Source organism: Dermacentor albipictus, chromosome 3 (genome assembly GCF_038994185.2).
Source record: "Dermacentor albipictus isolate Rhodes 1998 colony chromosome 3, USDA_Dalb.pri_finalv2, whole genome shotgun sequence".
In the NCBI taxonomy this organism is placed as follows: domain Eukaryota; kingdom Metazoa; phylum Arthropoda; class Arachnida; order Ixodida; family Ixodidae; genus Dermacentor; species Dermacentor albipictus.
In genome coordinates, this window is record NC_091823.1 from 96,662,495 (window position 1) to 96,688,261 (window position 25,767).

A 25,767-nucleotide genomic window follows, 5' to 3' on the forward strand; every position below is an offset into this window, starting at 1 on the left:
ACCGAGTGACAAATTGGTAACAGTGATAGTTCACTGAAAAATGTTTACTGTCAAAAAGTGAAATGATGCATGCATAATGATATGCTTCACTGATGTCATTGAGGCTGCCATGCTTGTGTACTAGCATAGTGAGAGTCTGCACCTGTGATGTCACATGCCAACTACCTATAGTTGGCATGCTCTTCTGGTTCCCTGTAGTAGAGTCACCGTTTACAAGGTGGACATTCCGTTACAATTGCTTTTGCATACCATTAGCTATGTCACCTGTTGGTGCCCCTCTAGAATTAACCCTCTGTCGTGCGTTGAGCTTCAACCGACACGCAATAATATTCGTTCAGGTCGATTGTTGAGGAGCGCCTGACAAGTGCATGCTTGCATTTGCCAGTTATTTTGGGTTGGAAGCAACAGCTTTTGGGAACTTTTTTCGAGTAATAACTGCACTTTGCAATGTTTCCCTATGAGGGCAGCACTTCTTTCTTCCTTCATGCTTGAAAGGATTTTCGCACGATTTGTGGCATGAAATGTGAACATGGTGACGGCATTTTCTGCGTGTGTGTTTATGGATGAAATTAAAGTAAGTTGAGCGAATCAGAAAATGATTTAGTGCTGTGGATGAATATATATTGCCTTCAGATGGTCAGCAAACGTCTACGAATGAGAGCACTTTAGAAGACGGAAACTATGAGGACCCTACAGACCTGCAGTGCAAATCCTGGTCTCCGCCTAGGAAGTGCTTCGAACGCTACCACACTATGCACAAGTACTGTTGAGAGCCTCAGGAATGAGTAAATTTTCTGGAAAACATCACTTAGCCTGTGTTTGTTTACCTGAGCACTTTGTCTGCGTGGCATCCGAATGTGCGAAATGACTTCCAACTGAAATGAGCACAAATTGGGTGACTGTGACCAAAGGGTTAATACTACTGTCATGATCCTGCTTAAGGAATTAAATGTAGAATCAGGCTATGCTGTGACAACATTATTAGGCTAAAAGGCATGCTGCTTGTACTAGACTTTTTTACCGCTACTATTAGTGCATCGTGGCTGTTGCGAGTGTTGAGGAAACAGTTAGACAACCTCCATGCAGATACGTGAAGCAACATTGGAGATTATGTGAGGTGGCACAGCCTGTGAGTAGCTTGAGGCTACAAAAGCTGGAAGAATTCGCAACAGCTACTGCTGTTAATAAAGGCAGTAACAAAAGTTTTTTAGGAGATGAAGCACCAAATTCAGTGCAACAATATACGCTAGCTTTATTGGTCACCACACCTTCTTAAACAAGAGACAAATGCATCTGTCCAGCAGGCTTCATGTCTGGGGAGGGAAGTAATGTACAACAGTACTCAACCATTATGCACTAACAAAAGTCCATGGGTGCGTTGCGATGACCCACAGTTTTGTTTCTGTAAAGTCACAAGCGGTTGGAGGAGGGGGAAAGGGAAAGTGCACATCTTGCACCAAATCAGAGCCAGCATCTCTCAATGATAACACACTACCAACACTAGGTTGAAGCTAGTCAGGCAATCAAGGAGGCTGAGTGAGTTCATTCATGGTCAATGTGCTCATCATAATGAAGCATGAAAGCTGCAATGAAGCCGGGCATGCAGCAAAATGAAATGAAGCTGTCGGCAACTCGTGCACCGTTTTAATGTGCCTTCACTACTGCCCTTTTAATACAATCATTTTCAGCTGCAAAGTCCTAGTGTGATGATTCAAGTAGCTACTGCACATAGAAGGTCGATTTGAAGGCCATTTGCTGTTTCCCTTAAAGACAGCTAGCACTGCTTTCAGCTTTAGGATAGGAGAGAGAGAGCAGAAGAAAAGATGGTTGCATTCGACACTTTCTCAACATGAATGTGAGCCACAACAGTGTGGACGAAATATGCACAGGCCCTGGGCAATACCACACAAGGGTAAGCCATGGGCTTGAAACAAAGTCATTTTTAACAAACCATTCTCTGCATATCCTAGTCAATTCTTACACTATGGGTCCAAGGATATTTGGCTGACTGTTCAATACGTCACATTATGGCCAGTTACAAGTCAGAAACTGGCTCCTTAATCAAAATCATAAGTTTTGTTCAAGCTCTAGAGGCACACAGATTAGTAAATTTGCTCAGACAACAGCTGTGAAAGGTGTGGTCACTTCTACAGACAAAATGCTCATGCTTGATGGAGTGACATGCCACTAACATGTTGCAAGACATCCAATGTGCAAAGGAGGCTAAGAAAACATAGAAACAATTGCATTCTTGTCATGGTGTAAACACTCTATTGCATACTATAATGCTTGCCAAGCTATGTGATGGGAAAGAGTTAAATGTGTGTTATATACAAGGACCCCATCGTGCCAGCCCGACCTGACAATGTATAGCACAGCTAGAGGCATGGCAGAGCTATACAGGCACCTGAATGTCTGGCTTGTAGCGCACCTGTTATGCACCGCCACCAAGCCTAACCACAGGATTGTGCAGAATGAATGTAAAGTGAAAGCCATAAGATACCTATATTTATTGAGTGGCTTCCCCCTTCCCCATTCCTTGAGCATGATTTAAAAGAATTTCAACAAAAGTGACAAATTCATGACTAAACAGAAGATACCGCTCAACATGTGCAGCTGTCGTGTTGACCTGCACCGGTCAGCAAATAACAGTGAGACCAAAAGTACTGAGCAAATAATCTACAAACAAGTAAAAGAAGTTTTTAACAGAGTAACTAACAAAGCAATAAAAAGACTGTTGTAATATTTTTTCTTTCTTGCCCGCTTTAAATCAAAATGTGTCGTATCAATTCATTAGGGCGTGGAATGAAGAATCCGAAGGGGAGTGCAACAAAACAAACAGCAAATAACGGAAGCTGACTAGGTAACATGCCACTGCTACTTTCGGTCTCTGAAGTCACATTAACATCTTTCCTACAAGAAACATGGTGTGTAATGAGAACAAAAGGATAGCATGTACCAGCAAAAGGTCCACCGCAACGCAGTAACCAACAAAGCTAACATTTAAGGCAAGACATCCAACAGCGCACGAAGCCAGTTTCTCACTTCTTAATTAAGTTCGGAAAGAAGTGTATATTAGAATTTCATTGCTTGACAAACTTTCCATCAAGAGAGAATGCGGTGTGCCATATGCAAGATTTTCACACCACCCTGTGGTAGAGGTTGGTGAAGGGCAACATGGCTGCACTCTTTCCACTGAAAGTTCCACATGGTGGTTCACAGAACCTCTGGCAGCTGCTAATTTCCTGTGCTGTGGAGAGTGTGCCTCAAGCTACTGTCTTGCTCGAAGATTTCGCCACTGGTCTTGGCTCAAAATGATTTTTTTTTTGCATTTTGCACTGTAGAGCCGGCACTGGGTGCACAGCTCCATGCTGTCAGTCATGGCCGATGTACATTCTTCACCAATGCCGACCCAGCCACATGAGTCCCTTGAGGAGGAAGTAGAGAACGCCGACTGAATAGAGGACAATCTCGCGCTGCTGTCGTTGCTGGTTCTCCTGCTCGATGACAATGAGGCGCCGGCTTACGTTGCGAATCTGCTTCTTCAACATCAACATCTCATCTTCCACGCACAGCGGGCCCGGTGGGGTCGTTGGCACCGACCTGCGGACATACACAATTTCAAATGCAGCACTTCACGAAAAACACTGTGGCTGCCGCACATGTGAAATGTGAATTCACTCTTGACCTGACGTGCGAGGCAATGGAGAACACTGTCCAGGGAGGCCTAAGCAAACTAAGAATAGAGCTGAGAGCTTGCAAATGTAACAGGACTTGATGTCAAAGCTGTCAATGCCATTAAGGCATATCATCAATTGTGGAAGTCTGTTTCTTTAAAAGTTCGTTTGATGCCTCTGACATCTCACAAACTTAGAGTTTAAAGAAATGTACCAGAAACAACGGAACTACTACCTGCTTTTGTTCAAACGCTATAGGCAATTTTTGAACTGTTAGCTAATCAAACTCATCATGATCAGAACGGAATGTTCGAATTGAACATTTCTGCATGGTATCTCAATGCTTTATTTATTTTGTTTTCCTCAAACCTTACTATATTGCAATGTGCTGTTATGCAAAGCCCGATAATCTCATTATGAATGAATGTTTGTCAATGAAACATTGTATGCTTCTTCCTTACACATTAGGCTGTGCAACGAACCAAGATAACTGAAAACAATGACTGTTATCGTCATTGCGCCTCACCTGAAACATTCGCAGACTTGAAAATGGCAGATTTCATTTAGTTTTTCAGTTTTGTGCATATGATGCACTATACTAAGTGTCAAAAGAATTTACTTCAAGCTCCTCCCATAAAACCCAACTGAAACTGTTCTCTAGTTCCCACGATATTGAAAGCTGCTTGCATTGCCCTGAAGTCGGGAAGATGAGTGAACTTAGTTAACTGGTGCAAATATAAAAAATTCTCATCAAGTTCAGCAACAGTGTATATGACCCTACATTCTTAGGTTATCACTGATCAAGATGCCAAAATGCCCAATCAAGATGCAAAATCAAAGATGCCAAAATTCTACTTCCCTGCAGGGTTTGCTTGTTCAACTAAATCAATACTGAATTGTTTCCCCTTCCTGCGCTTAAGTAGCGGGTCATGACTGCTGGGGCTCATTCACACGGGCGATTGACAGATGTCGTGCGGGCCTGCCTGTCGCCACACCGAAATCTCTCAACTGGTGTCGCTCACGTCTGCTCGCACCGCCCACTGCCACATATATACAGATGTCCTGCTCCATCACTGCCGATTGATTCAGTAGCTTTGAAGCTTGAGTTCCGAGACTGAAAAATCAAGCAGCGAGCGACTGACCCAAAACAGCTGCTTTTCAACCACTTGCAAGTGGTGGCTTTGCAACCAACTCAGTCGCGCAATCTCTGCGAGTCACCAATGTGAATAAGCCCTTAGTGATACGGTCATATTTTGCTCACTTCTTATTTATAAGAAACAAATATTTCTACTTCTCCGTCTTTTAGGAACAGTTCAAAAGCTTTTGAAATAACCCTTTAGAAGATATACAGGAAATGTTATTAAAAGGAGTACTGGGAAAACGCGGGAATGTGAGAGATGGAAATTCAAGATGACGAGCAAAAGAAGAACAAGGTGAAAGCAGGAGCCAACGTTTCGACAGTGCACTTGTTGAAACGTTAGCCACCGTTTCACCTTGTTCTCATTTTGCTTGTCGTAAAAGGAGTACTGACACATATATTCAATGTTGCAGAAACTTTGCCACATGCTTCCCGCACGTAGAAGGATGACACTTAACAAGTGTGAAGGTTGATTCCTAAAATGCCACACCTATATAACACGCATATAATAGACGCATATAACAGACGGAAAATCCAGTCCTTTAGGCATGTGTAGGCTCAATTAATAACTTCCACTGTGCATCCGAGGAGAAATTATGAATTTGTAAGGAACACTGCGCACTATACACCTGCTTATAAAATTAATTTTAGTTTCTTAACCCTTTGAGGGTCAATGATGTAAATATACGGCGCTGCAAACAAGTGCAAAAATGGTCGATGCAGTATATTTACGGCGCCGGCTGTACGTTTAAAAAGTGCGCCAATTTCCTAACTTTTTCTTTTCTGTCATGTGCTGCCACTATGTGGAAGTACAGGGAATTTTTTTTCGCGCGCTTCCCTCTCTTATTTTTCGTTGCACGGTTTGTTTTAGCGCTAGTTCGCTCCCGCGCGTCTACATACTACCGCTCGCGCATTGCCATGCGCGCGGGCGGGTGGCAATTTGGGTTTTGTGCTCGCAGGTGGTTTCGGCTTTTTGCACTTGCAAAACAACAGATGGCTATTTCGTTACTAATCCCTCAAAAGGTGATCGCTTGTTTCTCGCTCGTTTAATGCTCACAGGAATGCGCATAGGAAGGATGCCACCGTGCATGCGTTTCCATTGTATATCTTTTTTTTTGAGACTCACAAAAACTAATTGCCTCTGGTTGGCAATAAGATGAAGATTAGCGGAAGTTTGCCACTCGTTTTGCTTTTTTGACGGGCACACAACCGCACAGTTTTTTTGAATGCGAGAACCTACGCAGTTCGATTACGCTATGGATGTACATATTAGTGTAAGAGCAGGAACATTTGAGTCTTGCGAAATATTCTCGTGTGCGCATTTTCAAAGCCTTGAACTACTATAACAATGCATCAAATTTTTTATTCTCGTAAGTTTATTTCCTTTTTTATTGTTGTTATTCATGAATGAAGAGTAGATATATACCAACACAAAATAAATTTTCTTGCTTTACGGTCACCCTAGAAAAATTACAGTAAATGTTTTTCTAAATAAGCCCCTAAGAAGAAGTGGAATCTCCACTAAAAAAAATCGACCCAGGGCGATCACATATGGCAAAAAAAATAGACCCTCAAAGGGTTAATAAAACACTATCAGGTAAGTTGCTTAGGTTACATAAATTATGTGAAATTTAGTGTGACTAGACACCACCAAAAAAGCAGCAAAAGATCTCAAGATTTCTGGGTTGCATGTTGGGCCTTTTTTCACTGATTATTGATTTGTATGCAGAAAAGAAATGCTCAACATACACCAAAGTTAGTGGCACATATCTGTACTTGGGAACGTTTGATGATCCAATGCCCTCTGGAATTGCTGAATGTTTGCCAGACAGCACCTTTGAGAGTTCTTTTGAGTACCAAAAACCTGGGATTTTTGTCTGAGATAGATTGAAGTTTCAAACTAAGTCTATCAGTAACAGGTCCATTGAGGATGATGGCAAACGTCTCGTGAACATACAAAATGAGCCCCACATTCCTGGTTACAGTGGTGCCCAAGCAATAAACTTTCTCAATGATGTCGGCTGAAAACGTGACGTGAATGCACAAGTATGCCAAGTCACCTTCAAGTGTAGTGTGGCAAAGCACAGTTTGAGCCCTTCTTACAGTGATGCTTTCATCTGCTGCAAAGCTTTCAATAACAGCCTTTACACTAGCAAAGTGCTTGTGGTAATAATCGGCTGCCTTCAGCCAAGTTCCAAACAACATTATAAACAAAACAAAGTGAGGACAGAACAGGGAAAAATATATCTTTACACTTTGAAAATCCGATATAGGCACTAACATTGAAATAGACATTTATAGGCAGAATAAAAGTGCCATTGAAATGTTTCTAGATCTACTAGTATGTGCTTATATATTAAATAGGCACGATAAGGATGTAAGCAAAAAAATAGGCATTTTGCCTGGAGTTCCAATATCTAGTCATGAAGCTTCTGACTCCTCATACTAATACAGAAACTAGTTCACAAAACCAAGTAATATTTCTTCAAGGCTATGCATCCACACTTGTGGACGTAACTTGCTTTTGCTCATTCTGTCGCGTGGTGGCTAAGGAAAAGCAGCAGACACTGTGCTTCAGGTAAATTTAATTCCCTGTGTGCTCAATGTGCGCTGATTTAACTTCCAATGTGCTCCACAATGCTACAGATGACCACGTTGCTGAAGGTGGTGATGTTATGTGGTTTTGTTGAGCAAGGACTAATGACGGCCAAAGAGCACCAAGACATCGTATAATGTAGTTGAAGGTGGGCTCAATGACAAATGGTAGACATGTAATGGTTGTATAGCGGCCTAAAAAAATATTTGCCATAAAATGCGTAAAATATACTGTATATATGTATTAAAGCTATGACAATGACATGCGAGGTGTGCTATGAATGTAAAGAATAAGCTATGGAGGGTGATACACTAAAAGATGTTGGTGCTAGTAAAATTACAGCCTAACCACAACCCTTAACTGCAAGGGCTGGGAGGCACGTGCTACGATCTCCCGGGCTGATGAGCTGCAATGTATTAATATGTAAAAAGCTTACAACTCATCTAAAAGAAATCACAGACGATTACGATACTTCCTAATGCAAAATTTGAGCACAGCTCTACACGTGGTTTCATTTCGTGATATACTGAGGCATTGCACCAATCACTGCACTGACTGGCAGAGTCGCGACGAATGGTGCTATATATAGACCGGCCACACAGTTACTGTTTCCCAGCAACTGCAAATTATGCAAACGCAATATTTACCGGGATATGCTTGAAGCTAACGCTATGTGCTAAGCTGAGCTTTCTGGTTCTTTCTTCCCCCCGTCCCACACGGCCAGTACTAGCACATTGTAGCAAACGTGAGTGCCATCTGGTCCCAATTTAAGGTGGCTTCCGCCACTTTCCTTCTCACGCTTTCGCTGCACATTCCTCCTCTGCTTTCCTTCTCACATTTATTTGATCTCACCATCTTTCATCCGCTTCCACGCTCCATGGTCGCTCTTTCGTATCTCGCTGTGCTCATTTGCTCGGTCATTTCAAGGGAGGACGAGGCACGCCGACGCTCAACGCAGGAACGAGCGCCTAAGAGTTGCGCCCTAACAGGTCTGTACCAAGGAACACTGCTAGTTGAAGAGGAATGTGATTTGTGTAGGTTAAAGCAAAGTATGTTTTACACAGAGGTTCTGCTTCCTGAAATTCGACCAAAACATGCAGGACTGTCAGTCTCTCACCACATGCACCAAATGTTGGTGGTTCACCACCAGTCGGAAAAAAATCGTGTTTCATATGTATGCCCTATCATGAGTCGACATAATAGGAGATCAGTTCATTGTGTTTTTGTTGTGTAAGGATAACATGCCAACTGTGGCTTGGAAACATGAAGTTTATTAGGAGTTTCATTGTCCCATATACACTGACAATAGCACCCCAGTTTCTAGCATCTGAAAGACTGCAAATCTATGGCAGGGACTGCCACAGAACAATTGCTAGGTTTTGTTGTTGTAGATGTGGCGATATGTTCAGCAAGGATTTTACCCTTGATGCTTTTATGGTCAGGCACCCAGCATGTTATGATGCATTGATGAGATGCATACATACTACACAAACTGAGCAGAGATAGGATTTTTAAAAGTTTTAATTGCTTGATGTGTTTTGGAGCCGACAACAGGGCATGGGCCACAGCCGTGAAGGTGCTTGTTTCTGGGTGCAAAACATCGGTGGACTGACTGCAGCATAAGGAACATGGATAGGTGACTCTGATGAATCAGTATCAAATTTAAGACAATAGTATTTTGCCTGAAGTCCTCGGAAGTGCACATGAATGTGTATCTCAGGAGCATGCAGTGCGACTTCTGCGAATGATGTGTCACATTATACGAGTTGCCACTGCCATGGTGGTAACAGCTTCGTTGGAGCCACTGGGCAACGTTCAAAGATTGGGACTCCCATTTCTTTGCCAAGTTTCCTGACCCGCAGTGAGAAAGGCTCATGAGTGTGATGTGCCGACGAGTGTGAGTGTATGTGAGTGAGCACAGAGCGATTAGAAACATTGGTGAATGAGTATGAGTGAATGTTCACTTGTTCTGTCATCCTGAGGTTGTGATTAAGATGAAGTGATGTTGACCAGATCATGCAATGCATGTAGCACATACTTGGTGGTCAATTAGAATAACAAAAGGAGTGCCGAGAGAAGGGAAGCACAGTCAAAAACACCAGAAAATTATGTAGTGTGACGAGATTAGAGAATTTGTCAGGCAGTGGATGGAGTTGGCTGGCACAACACCGGGGTACACGGAGATCTCTGGCAGAGGCCTTTGCCCTACAGTAGACATATGACAGGCTGATGAGGATTATAATCATACTGAAGCTGGAGCTAGTCTCGGGATACCCACATGGTAACAGGACATGCCTTGAGTACTAACCAAATTTTATGCAACATATGTGCTAAAGTTTGTAAATAGAAAGGCAATTTGGGACAATTTAATTAATTATTGGCAATTATTGCAGTCTCTGACGCCCGCCACTGCTATAAATCTTTAAAGCCACTAAGAATTGTCATTTTGCCTCGGATACTCCCTTTTTAATAACAGCAGACAGTTGCCAGCAAAACAACCAGTATGTAACAAAACGCTATTCACATATCTCTAATAAATAAGACTTTCAGCTGTGGGTCAGTGCGTGTGCTGCATCCTTTACTGGGCACAGCACCTCCACTGTGCTTTGCGTGCAATCTTAGCATACAATCTTGGGAACTCCTGTGCATGGCAACTGAATGTAGTGGCACAGATGTGACAGTTGTTTGTGTTGTGCTTGCTTACCCGCTGTTGTTGAAGAGACTGATGTCGCCATTGTGCAGCTTGCTCAGGGTCGTCTTGCGGCGAACCCTGAGCGAGGACTTGGCGTTGTCTCCTGCCTCATCCTCTGCGTCAACAGCTGGGTAGGCGTGCATATCGAGGGTCAGGGTGCGCGGCGGTGTTGACATCAGAATGGGCTCTGGTTCTGGCTCCATCGACTTCTCGAGCCGCATCTCTGGCACCGGGTCCCTGCCCTCAATGTGCTGGTTGTCCCCTGGTGGGACAGCAAGAGTGGTTGACCAATTAATACACATGGTACCGTGTTTTGGCATAATGTCATTCGTGATTTCTGCAAGGCACAACATGTGCTTGCACTGTAGTGCAGTAAATGTCTCACATGCTGTGGATGTACTCAGCTCAACACAAATATCTGCTGTAACACTGAGGACGACCCCAGGTCTTTGCAGTTTGGTATATCATTTTTCGATGCTCTGAAAGTTCCAAGCTGGCACCAAAACTGATTCTTGACACAGAAGCACTTCTTCATCTTTCCCTTAAAATTGGCATGAATTTGCTGAACCAAAACTCAGCTACATAGTGTGCAGAAAAGACATTTCAGAGAAGAGGGCTTGCATGGAAACAGGTACCTTATAAGAACCATTGTAACTTAACAGTGTAATGCGATGCAACAGGCACAAGAGAAAACACATAGGATGAGTGTTCTCTCCTCTGCATGCTGCATTCTGTTTTGCTACTACTGTATGTTCAAAGGGTCCCGTACCAACTACCAGAACTTTATAAGGTCCCATACCAACTACCACAACTTTACAAGTGGCCTTAACTACACAGCTCAAATTTGTACTGGAGTAATGCCGCATTTGTAATCTGCTGTTAAATAATAAATGCTTATAAATGCCTCAAAATTTATAATATACAGGATCCTGATTTTCTCGCCATAAGCCGATTTTTTACTTACATATATTGCGTGCATGCCAGGCAACTTTGCCATCTTATTTCCAGCATGCATTGCGCAAGACCCCTCAAACCAGCGTTTATATTTATGCCAACTGACCATACAGCCCTGGCCTAATTGATTGTATCCAGTTATTCATGGGAGCTTGCTGTAAACTTTTTGAAGTTTAAAGATATTGCGGCAGAACCCATCTCATGATGACAGTCGATGGTAATGCATTAACACTGAACCAGTTAGCAAACCAACATATTGCCACCATTGAAACAAGTTATGTATGAGGCGTGTACTGGTGTGGGATTGCTCTTTTGCGCTTCCCTACTAGAGTTACTGTATATGCTACCGTAGGTAGCAGAGTTGCGCGTAGGTCCGCCATCTTGCCTGAGAAGCAACCAAGTCTATGCGGCGAAGCCGCACTCCGTTTTTGCAGGCGACATGCCTAGCGTATCGTCGATCGACCGTGGGCGCTTTTGCATCGCTTGTGCACCGCTTTTCCGCCTAGTCGCAAACAAAGCGCATCGAAACAGCTGACTTGATTAGATTGTGAGGAAAAAGGCGCTGCCCCTTTTTAGCGCGTGGCGTAAGATGCAGCACGTATATTAGTTTTTTTTTTTTTTTTTTGGAGTTGCATTCACCTGTGCACTTTCTCCGCCCTAATAACGTATCGGCACGCGCGTATCTAGAATAGATTGCGTATTCTATATACGCCGATCAGATGCAGCATTCGTGAACCGCGACGGTAACGATTAGATCACACCGAATAAACTTAGGGAATATGGTGATGTTATTTTATAGATTCCGGAAATCGTACAGAAAGTTTCATGCGAAAAAGCTACTTCACAACGTAGTATAAGGTTCGAAATAACATAGCGTATTAAAAACTGGACAAACTTTAGTAATTGAGATAAACAATCAGATACTTTAATAACTTTCCTTCGCTTGAATACTGCTTGGCACTCAGGTTTTGTTTCAACAGAGATAAATACGCTACTAAGAGCAGTGCAGTGCTCTTTTAGCATGTAAACAGTAACAAAACGCACCGAGCCGCAACTACCTCTTTTTTTGGCAATGAAATCACAATGCGAATTCCAGAGAAAACAAACAAACACTAGTATATGCGCGTGCAAATATTTTGATATAGCGAGCTTTATCAAGTGGTGCTCTTTTACAAAAATAACTGTACTAAATATAATGAGGCTCATACTTGTTTATGTGCCATAGCTCTCAACATGTAGCCAGTCTAAAATATTACTGGTGAATCAATGACCAACCATTGCTATTTCGACTCTGGTACCCCATTAGATCTTGTGTAGGAACATATCCATCTACCACAAGCAGTGGATATCAGCTACACCTGCAAGTGTGATTACATTATGTGCCTTTTCACTGCAGGGATTCCAAAAGTAGCCTTCTGTGGGAGTGTAGCGAAAGTTTTTCTCACAGGATTGACATAACTACATTATAGGGAATAATTCAAAACACAGTTAGGCCCTTACCGTATGTTAAATGACGACATTCATTCCTCTTGCATCCTGGTTCACATAAGCTGTAGTAGATTAATTATCTTTGCTTAGTAGTAACCTCTTTCATTTTCAGAAACAACCCAAGCAGTGCATAATCATGAAAATGTGAGCTGGCTTTTTTACGACACTTCTGTAAAAGCAGTGTTGTGCATCACATGCAGACAACTGGTAATTCCAGCTAAATACTCTATATAACTCTACGTGCTTCCATTATTTAAAGAACAATCCAGACTTGCAGTAGCTTTTAATATTCCAGCTGTGAATTTTTTAGCACAGCCCGAAAAGCACGTAGCTGTTAGTCAATCAATTTAATCTCATACACACTTGACGCAATAGGCAGTTGACTGAAAATTTGTTTGTTCAGGTGTCTTTACCTGAACACCCTTGACTAGTTTTACAAAGGAAGAAAAACAATTACTGCAGTAAGGTGTCACGAGGCAGGTCGACGAAACAAACGTGAGATGCGCTGCGCACGTTGCGTTGTTGCTACGCAGCTAGCACGTACGTGGACAGCGAACGGCAATATCGGCCGGATTGGATTTGAATTTGACTGGCGATAACTTGTGTCAATCCAGTTCGCTGCAGCGGCGGCGTCGGGAAATACAAAAATTGACCCGAACATCTGCTTCTCGGCAATGCACGGTTGCTTGGCTACCACGTGATGACGTTCCGCCAATAGAGGCGCTAGCGGCGTGATAAAACAGACGCGCAACTCTGCTACCTGCGGTAGCACATACAGTAACTCTATTCCCTACGAACACTCAGCGCCATCTAGTGCCACTGCCGCGAAGCCTGTGCATGGCCTCCAAAATGCATGGTGCGCCAGTGCGTGTGAACGCCGAGAAACAAATTATACAGCAACTGGCTTCTTCTCTAGCGCTTCTTTCTCGACACACTTTGCCATCTACCTACAGTCGAGTACAATTCGGGCTCAGATGACCGAAGCACGACAGCCGATTGCCTCTGCGACTATAATAGTCCCACTCAAAAGACCATGCTTCTAAAATGCGCAATTCTTGGTATAAATAAAGATGCTTGTATTTTGAGAGCTCTCGGTGATTGGAATGCTACAGCACATGCCGGATCGCGAAAGAAAAACCCCATGCCTTCTACAATGCTGCGCGTCATCTGCTTTTCAGCGTCATTGCAAGGGACAAAAAAAGCAGCTTTGCATGACTTTTGCGCTGGTTTACACGTACACGGCACATTTAATGCTCCTTTTCCGAATCAAAATGAATCGGTTGCTATTTACGAAGTATTTAAAAAAAAAAAGAAGAAACCAATGAATTTATTGAAACCATTGCAAACCTGGGACGAAAAGACAATCGAGGCAGGAAAGGCACAAAAATTCTCCATTCATTATATTAAATAAGTACTCTTGGTTTTAAATAGCATAAGAGTTTTTTCCTTTCTTCTTTTTTTTTTTCAAGCCTGCAGTCTCGCCAGTTTGCGTAGCGTCAGCGATGCTCGCTGCAATCTTTTGAGACCGGACCACGGCTCGGAGCAAATGCATGTGGCACAAATGGTGCACCGTAAGCTCGCAATAATATTTCCGGCATGATAGACGACCGAAAACAGTTTGGGAATTCGCTGTGATGAGGGGCAGACGCACATGACTCCCGCGCTTCGGCCCGGTTCGGAGCACGGGCGGCCATTTTCTCCATTGGCAGGGTCACCGGCCGTCCGGCTCGTGACATCAGTCTAGAGTGTGCGCCCATTGGTGGGGGCTCATGTGCACCCGCTGTGGAGGAGTAAACACCCCTTTTTTCTAAAGTTGCACCCGACTATAGCAGCACTGTCGAGAAGTCCATGGAATGCCTCTGAGTCTAGAAGTGTGGTGCACAGGTGCCAGCAAATGCTGAGAACTATTCCCTTGCTTGCTGCACACTTAGTGGCGCATACTCAGCGACCCCAGTTGGCAAGACACTCATTGAAGAGCAACACATACACAGTGCATTCATGGTGCAGCTCACTAAAGGGTCGGCATGAAAAACGTTCATTGAAGAGTCGCACATACCCTGTGCATTTGTTAAGCAGCCTGCTAATGCGTCGGGTTACTGTCCTTGAGGAACGTTTGCGACACGGGTTTGATTCCGCTCAGTATTGGATAAACTTAAGGGATCTGTTCCGTCATTGTGGAGTGGCGCATTCCCAGCGGCATATACCTAGTTACCCAAGTAGGCATCAAAGACGTTCATTGAAGAGTGGTTTACACCTACTGGCAGATACACAGTGACCTAGGGCTGGTATCAGAGAGGCTCACTGAAGGCAAGTACAGACCAAGTGGCAAATACCCAGTGCTTCATGTCGGCGTCAGAGTTTCTTCAACAGTAGTGCCTACCTAGTCCCACAGCTATAGTGACCCATGTCAGCGTTAAAGAGCTTCGTTGAAGAGAGGCATTTATGCATGCGTTGCCACATACTCAGTGACCTAAGTTGGTTCGATGGTTGGTTTTGAACTCTGTTCCCTCAGCACAGTGTGCTACCCATTCAACCATGGGCTACCCAGTGACCCAGGTAGGTGGGAGAATGTTCTGAAACAAACAAACAAAGATGGACGGACAGATGGATGGACAGACAGACAGATAGATAGCCCCAGAAAGTGCCCAAAATACCCTAACAATGCTAATGCATTAAAATAAATAGGGTGATTGAAGTGTTGCAGCTGTGATGTGCCATCTTGCAGTGTTGTCAGCACTTATAGGAGCAGTGGGCATGCATTCTACCCATGTGAACCTGCAAGGTCTACCAGTATGAGCCGACAACAGCAATAATAGCTCCAGAGCGTTCACACGATTAGCCATGCCACACAATTTCTGTGAGGTGCGGAAGACAAGCATATAACAAATCCAGTGCAGCCACTCAAGACGACTAGAAATTACTGCTTGCCATCACGTGCCTCTGGGCTTCTCCCATGATCTCTGTTTCCTTTTTTTTTCTTTTACGACTAGGCTCCCACGATCTTCTAGTGACTCTCAATCCCAGGTTCTTTCTGTCCTCCATGGCAACAGCGATGCCTATGACTGCGACTATTCTAAAGATGAACCAACCAGCCCCATTGAACACACAACAGCGACGCTCTTGCTGTGCTGTTGGGTGCCAGAGAATGTGCAACAAGGAGAGTACAGCAACACACACACACACATATTTTTGGGATGCTACAGAGCAGACAACACAACAGGGGCCCCCCACTTCTCAACATTACACAAGCCATGCCAAAATGGCAGTCACTGTTGGTGGGAGGGACTTAGAGGCAGTGATTTCAAATTAAAATTTTGGGCTAAACTATACACTGAGAGCAGTTCTTTGTATGTGTATAACTATACTGGCCCCTCTAGTCTCAGTTAGAATAATAAATTGAGAATAGCAGTTGGGTGACTAGGTCCTCGCCCCTTTAAGAAATTTGCTATGATATCACTTCTAACTGCTCACATTCGAACACCAGGTGGTATGTGTGCTAAAACTCACATGCAAGTTTTTCCTTATGGGCATTCTTCTTTTAGTACTTAAATTTTAGAAAATAAACTACCACAAGGAAAAGAACCCATTAATGGAGGCTAAATTTATTTTTCCATTCCTTTTTCACAAAGCCACAGAGCCTGTGACCCCAATGCGTTCCCGGCTTTCCAAAATTTGAGTTTTCCATTGTGAAAAAAATTGCATTTTTGACTAGTTATCTTTCCTTGCAAGTCAGCACTGTGAACCTCGTACTGCAAATGTAAGCATTTGTGATTTCATAAGCGTAATCTAGCAGCAAAACCTAAGCTAACATAAAGCTCCAGCGCCTTCTGTATGAAACTGTCCGTGGAGTTAACGCCACCCACCTCGCACAAGGATCCGGTCGGGCACATGCATGGCCAGTGTCTGCTCGTTGATCTTGTCCCTGCCGAGCAGCGTGTCGATGTCCTTCTCATAGTCGTCCCGGTCGACGACACTAATGTGATGTGGGACACGCATCTTGTTACTAATTTCTGCTGTAAAGTCCGGATCATAGAAGGCGTCGTAGTCCCCCGAGAACCGGTGGTGGGCTGGGCTCGGGTTGCTCGACATGACTGTCAAGGCAAGAGTGATGACAAAATGTTAAACTACGAACCACAATGTAAAGCTACACCAGTTTAGACTGACAAAGCATTCCTTAAAAATACGCTTTCCGTTAACTTCACGGTAACAGGTGGATTATTAGAAGAGAAAATGAAGGAGAAAGTTAAAATTTCGCACCGAAATGACCGATGTGTATGACGTCACAGATTTCAAAGTACTTTTGCGCATTTTGACAGTAGTGGCTCATTGAACGCTCATGAAACTAGCTAAGTTCAGTCTTTGGCTCCTTCGGAATACAATGGAGTTCATTTTTACCGATCAGAAATTAGGTAATTAGGCCCGAGCAGATGCTGTCAAAACCCATGATGTCACAGCAAGCTGGTGCAGGATCTTCAAGGCAGCTGCAGCCACCAGTCTTTCATGTTTTCGTCTTTTCTAGCTTATCAAGCCCCCTCTCGCAGTAAGAGTGGCTTATCGTAAAATGGTGATTTATCATTACAGCTCAACTTAGCTTTTTTTTTCTCTTCAGTGTTCCCTTAAATATCTGTGCATGGTAGGTGTGAAAAATGCTCTAAGTACTCAGTAGACAAATGTGTCCTTCAAATGTTCCTAAATGGGGAACTACTCACTGTAGGGGCTCAGGACTGCAGCAGTATGCAGTGCCATGAATCACCAACTTAATTTAACCCCATCCAATTACAAAATGCCATGCGTTACTAACTTGCCCAAACACATAGCTTGCCATGACTACAAATTTTGGCTGTCATGATGTTGTGGGCCTAATTTTAGAGGTGTTACTACAATGGGGAAGGGAATGTAATGAATGCCTATGCACTGAGATCGCAATTAAGAGACACATATGATCAGTACAGTCGCACCTCAATATAATGAACATGAATATAGCAAATAATGAAATATAGGGAAGCAAATCTAAAATTTGGTTGGTTCGGCTTGGCTGCTTCAAACCAGCAAGCCTACATGCTGAACTTGTGTGATCACATCAATTGCACAACTACATGTTAACAACAGTTTGTAATTTAGGACTGTTCGCGTTCAATATCAGCACAATCTGCCTGACACTGTTTAGCGATGCCAGAGGAAAAGGCCACCAAATGTTTCCCTCCTTGGCAGAGGAAACTCAATAGAGGCAGGAATTCAAGAGAGAGAAAGGCGCAACGCTTTGAGAATGGTGTACTATAGACCGTAGCTTGGAAAGACTGCTGACTATAGATTATTGTGTTGCACGTGTTAGGCAGAAGCAGGGCAAGGTCTGCCGGAGGTACCCTTTATTGTAGTTATGCGGTCTGCTTTTTCTCGGCTCCGCTCCTTTTGTGGTTGTGCAGACACTGCAGACGATGGGGGGCTCATCTAAACTATGACATGACTTAATCTACTATTAAACATTCAACATTACATTACATTAACCTATGACTTAATGCTCATGTGCATTAAGTGCTGCCGTCACTACCCCTCCCCTGCTCTTTTTATATAAATAAGTGCACGTAGAGGATACATACTCATGTGCTCCAAAATGTGATCAAAAGCAAAACACTTTGTGAAGCATCAATCTATAGAGATATACAAAAAGCGCTTAAGGAAGAGTTTCTATGAATAGTTCATGAGTTGTGACACAGCTATTTCACCATAACATGCAAGTTTAATGTATCTCATGTGTGTGGCAGCAGCTGTCGAAAAAAAATTTGTGCTGAGGTCTTAGACATGAGACATGAATTTCTTTTCTGCTCAAGGAAATCTAGGAGGTTCTTACAGGAGAACACTGAAAGATCCCAGAGTGCATGAAGCCGTCAAATATATGGAAATACAAAAATGCCCTATTTACCTTGGCCAATGTTGAGCGCTCGTGTTCAGCCTACAAGCTTATTCTATGTGTAAAGAGGCACAATATTGAACTCCAAACCCTAGATGCAATAATCACTGTTTTTGAATTTTACAAAGATTTGTAAACATACACTGTAGCACGCTTCTTTTCCCATTGGGATGTTTGCTGAATTTAATCCGTTAGGCATGGCTTTCAGCTTCGGTGAACCACGTAGCAGCTTTCCTGGCATATTTTTGTGTTCAATGCCCTGTGAAGTGATGGCTAGCACAATTAGTTGCTGCCTTCCATACCCCACAAGTGAATGCCACGACAGCTTCCTTACCATGAAAATGGGTAACACATATTCAATACATAAAAGAGATGGGGGTTCGCAAGCAAATTATAGCACCTATTATGCCCCTATCAAGCTAGGTGCATGATTTATGTGCCTAAAACATACATGTTTAGTGCTTAAAAATTCGGTCTCTACTAATAACAAACTCATTACAATGGCAATGCTGGCAAAACTAAACAGAGTCTAGGACAAATTGTAGCTTTGCAATGAACAAGCACCCTAAAACTTGCATGCACATACACAGACAGACAGACACATACCATGGTAGTTTGCTTGCTAATGCAGGCATAACATTCTTTTGAATGCTTGCTAGCAGAGAAAGAGTACAGAGTTATTCTGAAACTGATTTAGGTGACTGATTTTTGCAGAACAATTTTACCTCTAGCATGCTCATGCTTGTTTAGCTCTGTGCAGCAGTGAAGGCATGCCTAGATAAATCTGACGAAATATGTTACTCAATACTAGTTCAATGCATCATACTATTAAGGCACCAAAAATCAGTTGGCACTGTATTTGTCCAACAGGGGTTTTATTTTATTCTGCAAACTTCCCATGTCCCATGGATAATTTGGCAGAAATGTGATAAAGACTGTTGATAAACTAAAGCAGAATTTTTTACTGCACTATTTTTGCTATGCACTTCTTGCCTAGGAAAAATAGCATAGCTGGAATCACCCACGATGCCGACCTGAGCTTCAGACACATTTATGAGGGGGAAAAGAAAAGAAGAAATGTCTGAACCCTATCTAATTTGTTCTATTGTTGTGCAAAGGACCTGATTTTAAAATTATAACAGCGCTAACACGTGCAACCACAAAGGAACAATGATGAGACGCAGCAATTGTGTCTCGTACTTGTTCATTTGTGGTTGCAAGTGTTAGCACTGTTATAATTTTCAAATCAAGTATGCACCAACTCGCCCAGAAAGAAGTTTCAATGAAGTGCAAAGGATACCAAATGTAAGCAACTATGCAGAACTCGCCTCTAGAAGCGGTGGCAGAGTCAAGCAGGTGGTAAAGCAACACAGTGATGAATTACTGATAAATTCAAATGTCCCCACATTTGCTGTCTCTGGGAACAAAAAGTGGGAAGGAACACAAGTGCACCGTGAAGGCAGTTGCATTTATCGCATTTATAATGGTGCCATATGGCCACCAACATTGCCTGGCCACTCAAGCATTTGTAAAGATTGAGGCGGGCAAAAGCAACTACATGTGTCTAGTGCGTCGCATGAGGACTTGGGAGAACAACACTAAAAAGACTATGCCTGCCAGGCACGCAGTGAAACTGGAGTGCTGACAGACATTGTTGCACATCCCCCTTCCCTCCACGTTACAAATGTGCAGCTGCTATTGCAGCTGTGCTATTTTGTGGTTGCTCCGCCAATTCAGTTGAGCTCAATAGTTCCAACAAAAAGGGATTTAATTTTCACAGGATGGAAGGGTGTGGTCCATTTAGTATCACTTAACATCAAAGATATGCTCAACACTACAAATTTCACTCGGAAAGTATAACTCTTTTTAAATATTCATTTTCTTGGCGACCCAGAATGACAGCAGTACTTACACTACTTGGTGCTTTGCATCAAATAAGTTAAAGAATTACTGTGTGAGCGACACTTCAACATACAGATTTAATAATATACACATATGTATTTTGCTACTGACTGCTATGTGGTTTCGCCCTTCCTAAAAAGCACATACGCTAATTACGGCTGTAGAATTGGTGTAGACTACAGCTATAATTCATTGTAGACCACTGATCTCACGCAACATGTGATATCAATGCAAAATGTGAAAGTAAGCACTCTGCTGCTTTTCTATGCAGTGATCAGGATGATTATGAATCACTGCTGCACAGTGCCTCAACGCCTGCAGCAGTTACTTGTGTTACTGTCAGCCAACAAGCATTAGAAGACATCTGCAAAGTGACATATGATAGCATACAGTACTTCTGCAACAGAAAAGCCGCTGAGGAAGCTATAAAGTCTTAGATAATCAGTGTCTTTGAAGAACACAAAAATGGACGTCGCCACAAGGTGCTCAGTTTGCTTTCGCACGTCACGCAGGACGTCTCGTTATATCGCCTCACCCCCTATCTCCATGAATATGTGGAAGTAAACGCGACAACTGTTCCACTTAGCTGCTGATATTGAAACACACATAGCAAATGCTCAACTTATTTAGATGAATTATCCTGCACGTTACGAATGCCACTACCTTGAACATGTGCATGCAAAACGTGTTATTAATTCTTCGGTAACTCACGAAGTCGATGTAGGCGCTGCGCCGCCAGCTTTCTTGGCAACAAAAATGTTTTCCTTTGTATTTTTTTTATATGCACTCCACCCTTAGTTCGGAAAAGGCATGCAGCTTAAGCCTGGAAAGCTACTAAGCCGACATACAGGAAGCTTTTGCGCGCTGTTCACAATGAAGCATCAGAGGTCATGCCGTTGCTTGCTCTCAGCTGACGCATAGCGACCGATAAGACTGCACGATGTTGCTTGCTAAAAGGAAATACGCAAGTAGTTTCTCAGTGAATCGGTGCTGAAGAATTGTATTATCTAAGGGAACAGCACACGCGGCATGAAACTAAGTTGAGGTTGATCATTTTTGTTGATGTCGAAACGTCGGTGCAGAGCTCTTTGCTCGGCAGGCGGGCATAGAAATGCAGATGAACGGGCCAAAAAAGCAGAATTTGCCATGTTATTTAATACGCTCTTACTTCAAGACCACATCAACGAAAACGATTTTTTAAAAACGACGGCTAGACAGCCTTTCACGACAGGTAAAAGACTTCGCGCGTAATCAATGAAAAGCACTGGGAGACGGGTTTCAAGTTCGAAAGGGTGAGACGCCTGCAAACGGTCCTCGCTACGATGCGACTGCTTAGACAGCACGATCTGACGCGCAGTCGCCATCAAAGAATGCACAGCATTTTAATTATCTGTAAGGAACTCATTTTAACGTAAATAGTGCCTCACCTTGTGGCCGGTGCGTTTGGTCACATCCGCACACGATAAAACGGAAAAAAATACGGCAAAAAAGCAAGAAAAAAAGTTCGCTGGATTGGCTTTGGTATGACTTCTATAATTTACAGCCAACATAAGCCCCAGTCACAGTTTTTTTTTTTTTCCTCCTTCGTCCGTGAAATATACATGGCATGAAAAACAATGTGGTCAAAATCTGCAGAATAACTCCCACATTTACGTGAGCAATTTGCAGGTTATGATTTGTATGATAGGAGTTATATTTGGTTTATTCTTGGAGAATCAACGAGTAAAATGCACAAGCGTCAGATGCAAAGCGCAACTCTTGCACCGATTCTAATATTCGCTGCTTGAAATGTTATCAGCCTGAATGATTATTATTCTGCAGAAGGGACTTTATGAGCTCAGAGCTGGCATTGTGTTGCACTAATTTTACGTTTACGAAAACTGTGCGCACTGTTTCATTTATGCGTGAACATTAGGTTCAGTTTCGTTTTTCCGAGGTCGTTCATTAGACAAGAGGCACAAAAAGAAAAGAAAGGTAGCGAGCTCCGACTAATGTAATTACCAGGAATAATAGCACAACTGAAGCAGACGCTTGATTTTATTTGCCGAGAGCGATCACAGTTAGCATTGGTCAAACGAGACTAACATCGCAGTAATTTTATTTGACAAACACTAAATGACATGTTTACGTTGTACTGCAGGTACTAGAACACACGTAGTACCCTGTCATCGCACGCAGCAGTCGCAGCAAAAGAAAAACTAATTCTAGGTTAACATACGAATTCAAAATGCACAAGCACAATATTAATGCTTGTTTCGGCTTATCCCGGTGATCTTTATGAAAGGTGTACATTTTGACATTCAGAAGTAACAGCCAGGTTGGATTTGATGTCTTGATTTTTCATCAGGCTTGAAATTCACATTTATACAATAAAATTTTACAGAAGTTATTCATACATAACTGAAACGCTGTGTGCTGTGTTACACATGCTATAGAATGATGTTTTACACTGCAGTTATACCTACAAATTGCTTCAGTGTATTTCACATTGTTGAATGTTGCCTTTAAACCTGACAAAAAATACAACCAGGACAATAAAAACAGCACTGTTAATACTGTTATTCAAATCAACCGTGTGGCTGTCACATTTAAATGTGAAAATGTGCATTTCATAAAGGTTACTGTGATAACGACCATAGAGGAAAGCTGACAGTGATTTTCTTCAGTCCTCAGCTATTTAAGCTTCAAAAATAATACAGTGCAGAACGATGCTTGGTAACAGATGTCTATGCCCCACATGGCTATTTTGTGGTTGCATGATGGTTTTAAATATCTAGACTCATTACTAAAAAACAATTAGATTATATATTTCATGTGTATGGTAGTGGTATTGCCATTCTCATTAAGCTGCCACAGTTCCAGGATGGTATTGGGTAATCTTGAAATGCAATCACATGAAACCTGTCCATGCGACATAACATGCTCAAACTACACCTTGTTTGGTAGGGGTGTGGCAAGCTGATTGAAACAAATGCCGACACTGATAATGAGCAAAAGAATGTAACTGCAGAGAGACAATAACAGTTGACGTGCTAATGCCTTGTCTACTGATGCAGAGGACTGCAATGCTTATGGAGGAATTGATGAGTTCATGGACTTTGTAGTCGCATAATACGTACTTTGTGATGCTACATGAGCACCAGTATGCATGCTGGTGTGAAACATGCTGCAGTAACCACAATACAAGCACTTCAGATGACAACACAAGAACTAGAATTTCTATGTATAATACAATCTAACATGCACAGTAGTGCTCTCTGCGCATCTGATGAACACAAAGTTATATTACACCAGCGCACAGAAAGTGAACACACATTGACATACATAATTCAAATCACAATTTGTCTTAGATTGTGCCACATTTGCACAAGCGTAATAACAAAGCATTAAGAAAACACTGAACAGGCCAGAAAGGTTCCTCAGTGCAACAGATAAATGAAATCACAATCTGGATCTGACTCAGTAGATCACCAGCGTAACACAAACACAGTATTCTTGAGCACTGCACAACAGCGATGTCTCCTTGTCAGGGAAAAAAAAATATGACGACGAAGAAGAAGAAAGGGGTGAATGATGGTTGAAAATGTCACATGAGCCGTCAACAAACAGAATGTCACAAGCACACATCCTTCCACCATTCCCTGAAGATGTCGAAGCACAGGGCGGGTGTCGAGAATGGGATACACAGCAGGCAGTTCAAGTGCACAAAATGTTCGAAGTGGTAATGCTGTAGACAGGGAAAGAACTCTTCAGATGCTGGTGTCAACTGGTTTTGATGGACTTCTCCTTTCGTTTTCGGCACAGGTATTCGTTAACTACGTGGTGTGCCTGCGGATCCATGGGCTCTTGCTTGATCCTCCTGAACTGCCGGTCATCCTGCAATGCACACACCACGTCAGTTGTCGAGGTCACCCAGAAACTTGTAATCACAGCTTGCTCATTTCTGTTAAACTGTGGTTATAGTTTCAAATTTACAGTGCGACAAGAACGAGCAAGCTGTGAAGGTACTTTTTAATAGCTAGATCACTTAGATAGACTTTGAAACAGTGAGTACATGAGTGCGCACATGAAAAAAAAAAAAAAGACACAATGCACCGTCGTCGAACTTGCAAAGGGCCTGTAAGCTCACCATAGCATACTGCGTCATGGACATGGCTGCTTGTTTTTCTTGCTTGTAGTTGTTGAGACGTTGTGTAAGAAACCTGGAGCAGTTGTACATAAGGGAAACGGACAGTCAGCATGTATACCAAATTAACATACAATATAAACCTAACTGCAAAGGGTTACATTTATACATGACCACCGTAAAATTATTTATTTAATAAACAAATCATGTAAATGTGTTTATCCCCTAAACTAAGTAATAAAACATTATGCCACGTCACGAGCAGCACATTAATTCTCATGCATGAGCGTGAACGTGTGTAAATTTGCCGGGAGACTTCACAGAAGACAAAGCTTGTTTTAAGTCTGTTCGACACATTAGGCAACACAAGCGCGAGAGTTTGCTTGCACTCATTCGCTAGGGCATATATAAATATCAGCGAATCATTGCTGCATGAGAATTCCACGCGCGACGCTAAAATAATGAAGTATGACCAAGTAAACGCTGCAGCTACAGTAGTACTCGCTCCTGTCCAGAGCCTGCCCAATAATGTGGAAGCCACCAAAAACGCAGGCCAGTCAAATCAAAGCTCGTATGCACAGCCGCAAATAGATTTAGCATTCCTGTTTCATCGCACAAGCTGCGATAAAACAAAACATCTACGTTTGATCGATCGACAATCGACCTCACCTTTTTTCCTTTGTCAGTCTTGTCGTAAGCTTCTTGACCCGCTGTATCCGATACATGAGATGGTAGTTTTGCTAAGTTCAAACAAAGCATAAGATGCAAGTAATTAGTAAACGCAGGACTTCCTTCACAAAATTAAATTCGCGTTCCAGCTGCGACGTCGCGCTTCACTAGGCAGCAACACACGTACTACATACCTTTTGGATGGCGTTGTATCGCTTGAGCAGGGAGTAATACTTTTCGCAGTATGGTTCGGCGTTCGCATTTGTCTTCGGTGTAGCCGTGCTAGCTTCGCTCGCATTTCCATTTGACGTCGACGTCGATTCCCCGTTATCCATCGCACTGCGAATGTCACATCCCAAATATCTAGCTGCGCGCTGTCGCCGATTGACGACAAGCCGCCATGACGTCAGGCTGGTTCGTATCGTGCAAAGTTTGTCGTCTGCTGTTCGCTTAGTTTAGATAATTTGCTGTAAAATTCTACGGTCATCTAAAAAACTATAAAGACACTCTAAGATTGTTTTTATACGTATTTTTATTTTACGCCAGTTTAAGTTAAAGCTTTGGCATTTTGTGCTATTACGTTTGTCGCGCTTTCTTGCGGCCACTTGCGGCAACCG

At 42.8% G+C, this 25,767-nt stretch overlaps 2 protein-coding genes across 3 annotated transcripts; both read right to left on the minus strand.

Moving 5' to 3' along the window:
* Positions 1-1,227: 1,227 nt before the first annotated feature.
* Positions 1,228-21,921, minus strand: Tango11 (transport and golgi organization 11). Of its 2 annotated transcripts, none has more exons than XM_065431047.1 (4): positions 21,783-21,921; positions 16,409-16,636; positions 10,116-10,365; positions 1,228-3,603 (listed from the first exon to the last, which is right to left on the minus strand). In XM_065431047.1, the coding sequence occupies exons 2-4, from the start codon at positions 16,632-16,634 to the stop codon at positions 3,399-3,401; spliced, it is 681 nt and encodes a 226-aa protein (XP_065287119.1). In that variant the 5' UTR covers positions 16,635-16,636; positions 21,783-21,921; the 3' UTR covers positions 1,228-3,398. The 2 variants fall into 2 exon arrangements, with proteins under 2 accessions (XP_065287119.1, XP_065287121.1); XM_065431049.2 differs by lacking the exon at positions 21,783-21,921 and adding an exon at positions 21,067-21,227.
* Positions 21,922-22,374: 453 nt separating this feature from the next.
* Positions 22,375-25,566, minus strand: LOC135901307 (uncharacterized). The gene is made up of 4 exons (XM_065431051.1): positions 25,345-25,566; positions 25,151-25,221; positions 24,485-24,557; positions 22,375-24,231 (listed from the first exon to the last, which is right to left on the minus strand). The coding sequence occupies exons 1-4, from the start codon at positions 25,483-25,485 to the stop codon at positions 24,118-24,120; spliced, it is 399 nt and encodes a 132-aa protein (XP_065287123.1). The 5' UTR covers positions 25,486-25,566; the 3' UTR covers positions 22,375-24,117.
* Between the last annotated feature and the right edge of the window lie 201 nt (positions 25,567-25,767).

Bases quoted from the DNA above. Each gene is read 5' to 3' on its own strand.
- Tango11 (XM_065431047.1), bottom strand. From the start codon at position 16,634: ATGTCGAGCAACCCGAGCCCAGCCCACCACCGGTTCTCGGGGGACTAC. The intron at 10,366-16,408 runs GTGGGTGGCGTT...CTGTCCCACCAG, and splicing joins CGACCGGATCCTTGTGCGAG to GGGACAACCAGCACATTGAG. The intron at 3,604-10,115 runs GTAAGCAAGCAC...GTATGTCCGCAG, and splicing joins AGTCTCTTCAACAACAGCGG to GTCGGTGCCAACGACCCCAC.
- LOC135901307 (XM_065431051.1), bottom strand. From the start codon at position 25,485: ATGGATAACGGGGAATCGACGTCGACGTCAAATGGAAATGCGAGCGAA. The intron at 24,558-25,150 runs GTGAGGTCGATT...CAACTGCTCCAG, and splicing joins AGACTGACAAAGGAAAAAAG to GTTTCTTACACAACGTCTCA. The intron at 24,232-24,484 runs GTGAGCTTACAG...TGTGCATTGCAG, and splicing joins CCATGACGCAGTATGCTATG to GATGACCGGCAGTTCAGGAG.